Source organism: Corvus brachyrhynchos, unplaced genomic scaffold (genome assembly GCF_000691975.1).
Source record: "Corvus brachyrhynchos isolate BGI_N302 unplaced genomic scaffold, ASM69197v1 scaffold182, whole genome shotgun sequence".
NCBI lineage: Eukaryota > Metazoa > Chordata > Aves > Passeriformes > Corvidae > Corvus > Corvus brachyrhynchos.
The window spans coordinates 115,571-117,308 of NW_008236807.1; the positions used below are offsets into that span (position 1 = coordinate 115,571).

Here is a 1,738-nt window from a genome sequence, read left to right on the forward strand (position 1 = left end):
GCCTTGGCCCCAGTCCCTCTGCAGCTCTCCTGGAGCCCCTTTAGGCCCTGCAAGGGGCTCGCAGCTCTCCCTGGATCCTTCTCCTCTCCAGGGGAACATTCCCAGCTCTCCCAGCCCGGCTCCAGAGCAGAAGGGAGCCTTTGAAGCATCTCTCTGGCCTTCCCTGGACTCTCTCCAGCAGCTCCAGGTCCTGCTGCTGTGTCCCCAGGGCTGGGGCAGCTCTGCAGGTGGGGTCTCACCTGAGGGGGCACAGGGGCAGATTCCCCCCTCCCCTGCTGCCCACGCTGGGATCAGCCCAGGACTGGGGGATTTTTGGGCTCTCATTACACGTGGTCAGAACATGTCCAGTTTTTCATCCACCAATTTCAGTTGCAACAGATCAGCCCCATGGGGTGTTTGATCCAGAGGAAGCCAGAGGACATCCTGACCTTATGGCAAAGGCCTGATAAGCACCAGGGAGCAAACTGCTCACAGCAAGTTCTTTTTTTAGCTCCGCTGTTGGAGTTGCTGTGTTATGGTCTGGGCATGAAAATGCCTTTTGCTAAGGAGGAGACGTCGGATGGAAGCCCCAAAAGTTAAGGTGGAAAATGGGGTCACACCTCCTAGAGCAGCAAGGTTAGAGGTACAGAAGGAGGTATTCTTGTGCAGGCGTTGGTGGCAACAGCTAGGAGGGAAATCCTTACCTGAGGAACATCTGAGAGCTTGATCCTTTCAGGATGGAGAGATCTGGTGCCAGCACCTGGGAGGGAAATAAAATCCTTGAAGTGACTTGAATTTTCCATCCCCTTCTGCTGCAGCCCCTGATGAAGCAAGACAGTTTGGACATCTACAACGAGAGAGATCCCTTCAAGAACGATGAAGGAGGAGTTGATGAAGAGGAGAACGATGACGTGGACAGCGGGATCGAGGGGGAGCTGGACCTGATGGAGCGGGACGCGATCATCCCCGCAATGCCAGCTCAGCGCCTGCCCATCGAGAGGGTGTCCTTCCCCAAGGGGCTCCCCTGGGCCCCCAAAGTCAGGTAAAGCCACCTGCTGTCACTGCCATCCTCCCCAGCCCTACCTGTCCTGGAGTTCACTGCAGTTTTTTGGGAAGCATTGGGAAGTTTTTGGCCTCTGGCAGGTTGAACTGAAGTGACTCCACTTCTCATTTTGTCAGGGTTGGTCCTTTCTGGATTGGCCACTTGCCATGTTTGGTGTGTAAATCCTGGGGAAGAGCTCAGCTAAACCCAGTCCAAGCCAATAAGCTGGCAATCCAAATTACTGGCCCATAAGTGGCAATCCAGTTTAGGGTATCCCAGGTTGTACTGGGAAGGAGGCTGTGCTGGGGTGCTGCGTGAGCAGGGTCAGCTTTCCCAACCAGACCCCAGTGGATCTTGGTAGCACAAAATGCCTGACTAATCATCTGGGGAGCTGGTTAATGACATCTTGTTTGGTGAGCAGGACCCCTGTGCTGCCAGGTGAAGCCTTCTTGAGTGGCGGAGAGAAACATCTAATGGTAAAGGAGCTGGTGCCTTTCCTTCCTAAGACCAGTTATCTACACGTGATATGAGGGAATGATTAGGATTAGAGGGTGAAAAGCTCTGCCCCTTTCCCTTTGATCCATGTGAGGGTTTTTGCTGTTTATCCCAAGCCTGGATTTATTCCAGCATCTTTCCAACAAATCGAGCAAATAGATCTTTTTGAGGTAGGAGCAGTGACAGGGTTAATTCGGTCTGTCCAGAGCACTGCTGGCAGGG

General features: G+C 53.7%; 1 protein-coding gene across 1 annotated transcript in view; it reads left to right on the forward strand.

Moving 5' to 3' along the window:
- The window catches only part of STRIP2 (striatin interacting protein 2), an 18,536-nt gene that overhangs the window by 4,134 nt on the left and 12,664 nt on the right, over positions 1-1,738 (forward strand). Inside the window, 1 exon segment of the mRNA XM_017727968.1 lies at positions 798-1,021. Coding sequence (XP_017583457.1) covers positions 798-1,021 — 224 coding nt within the window.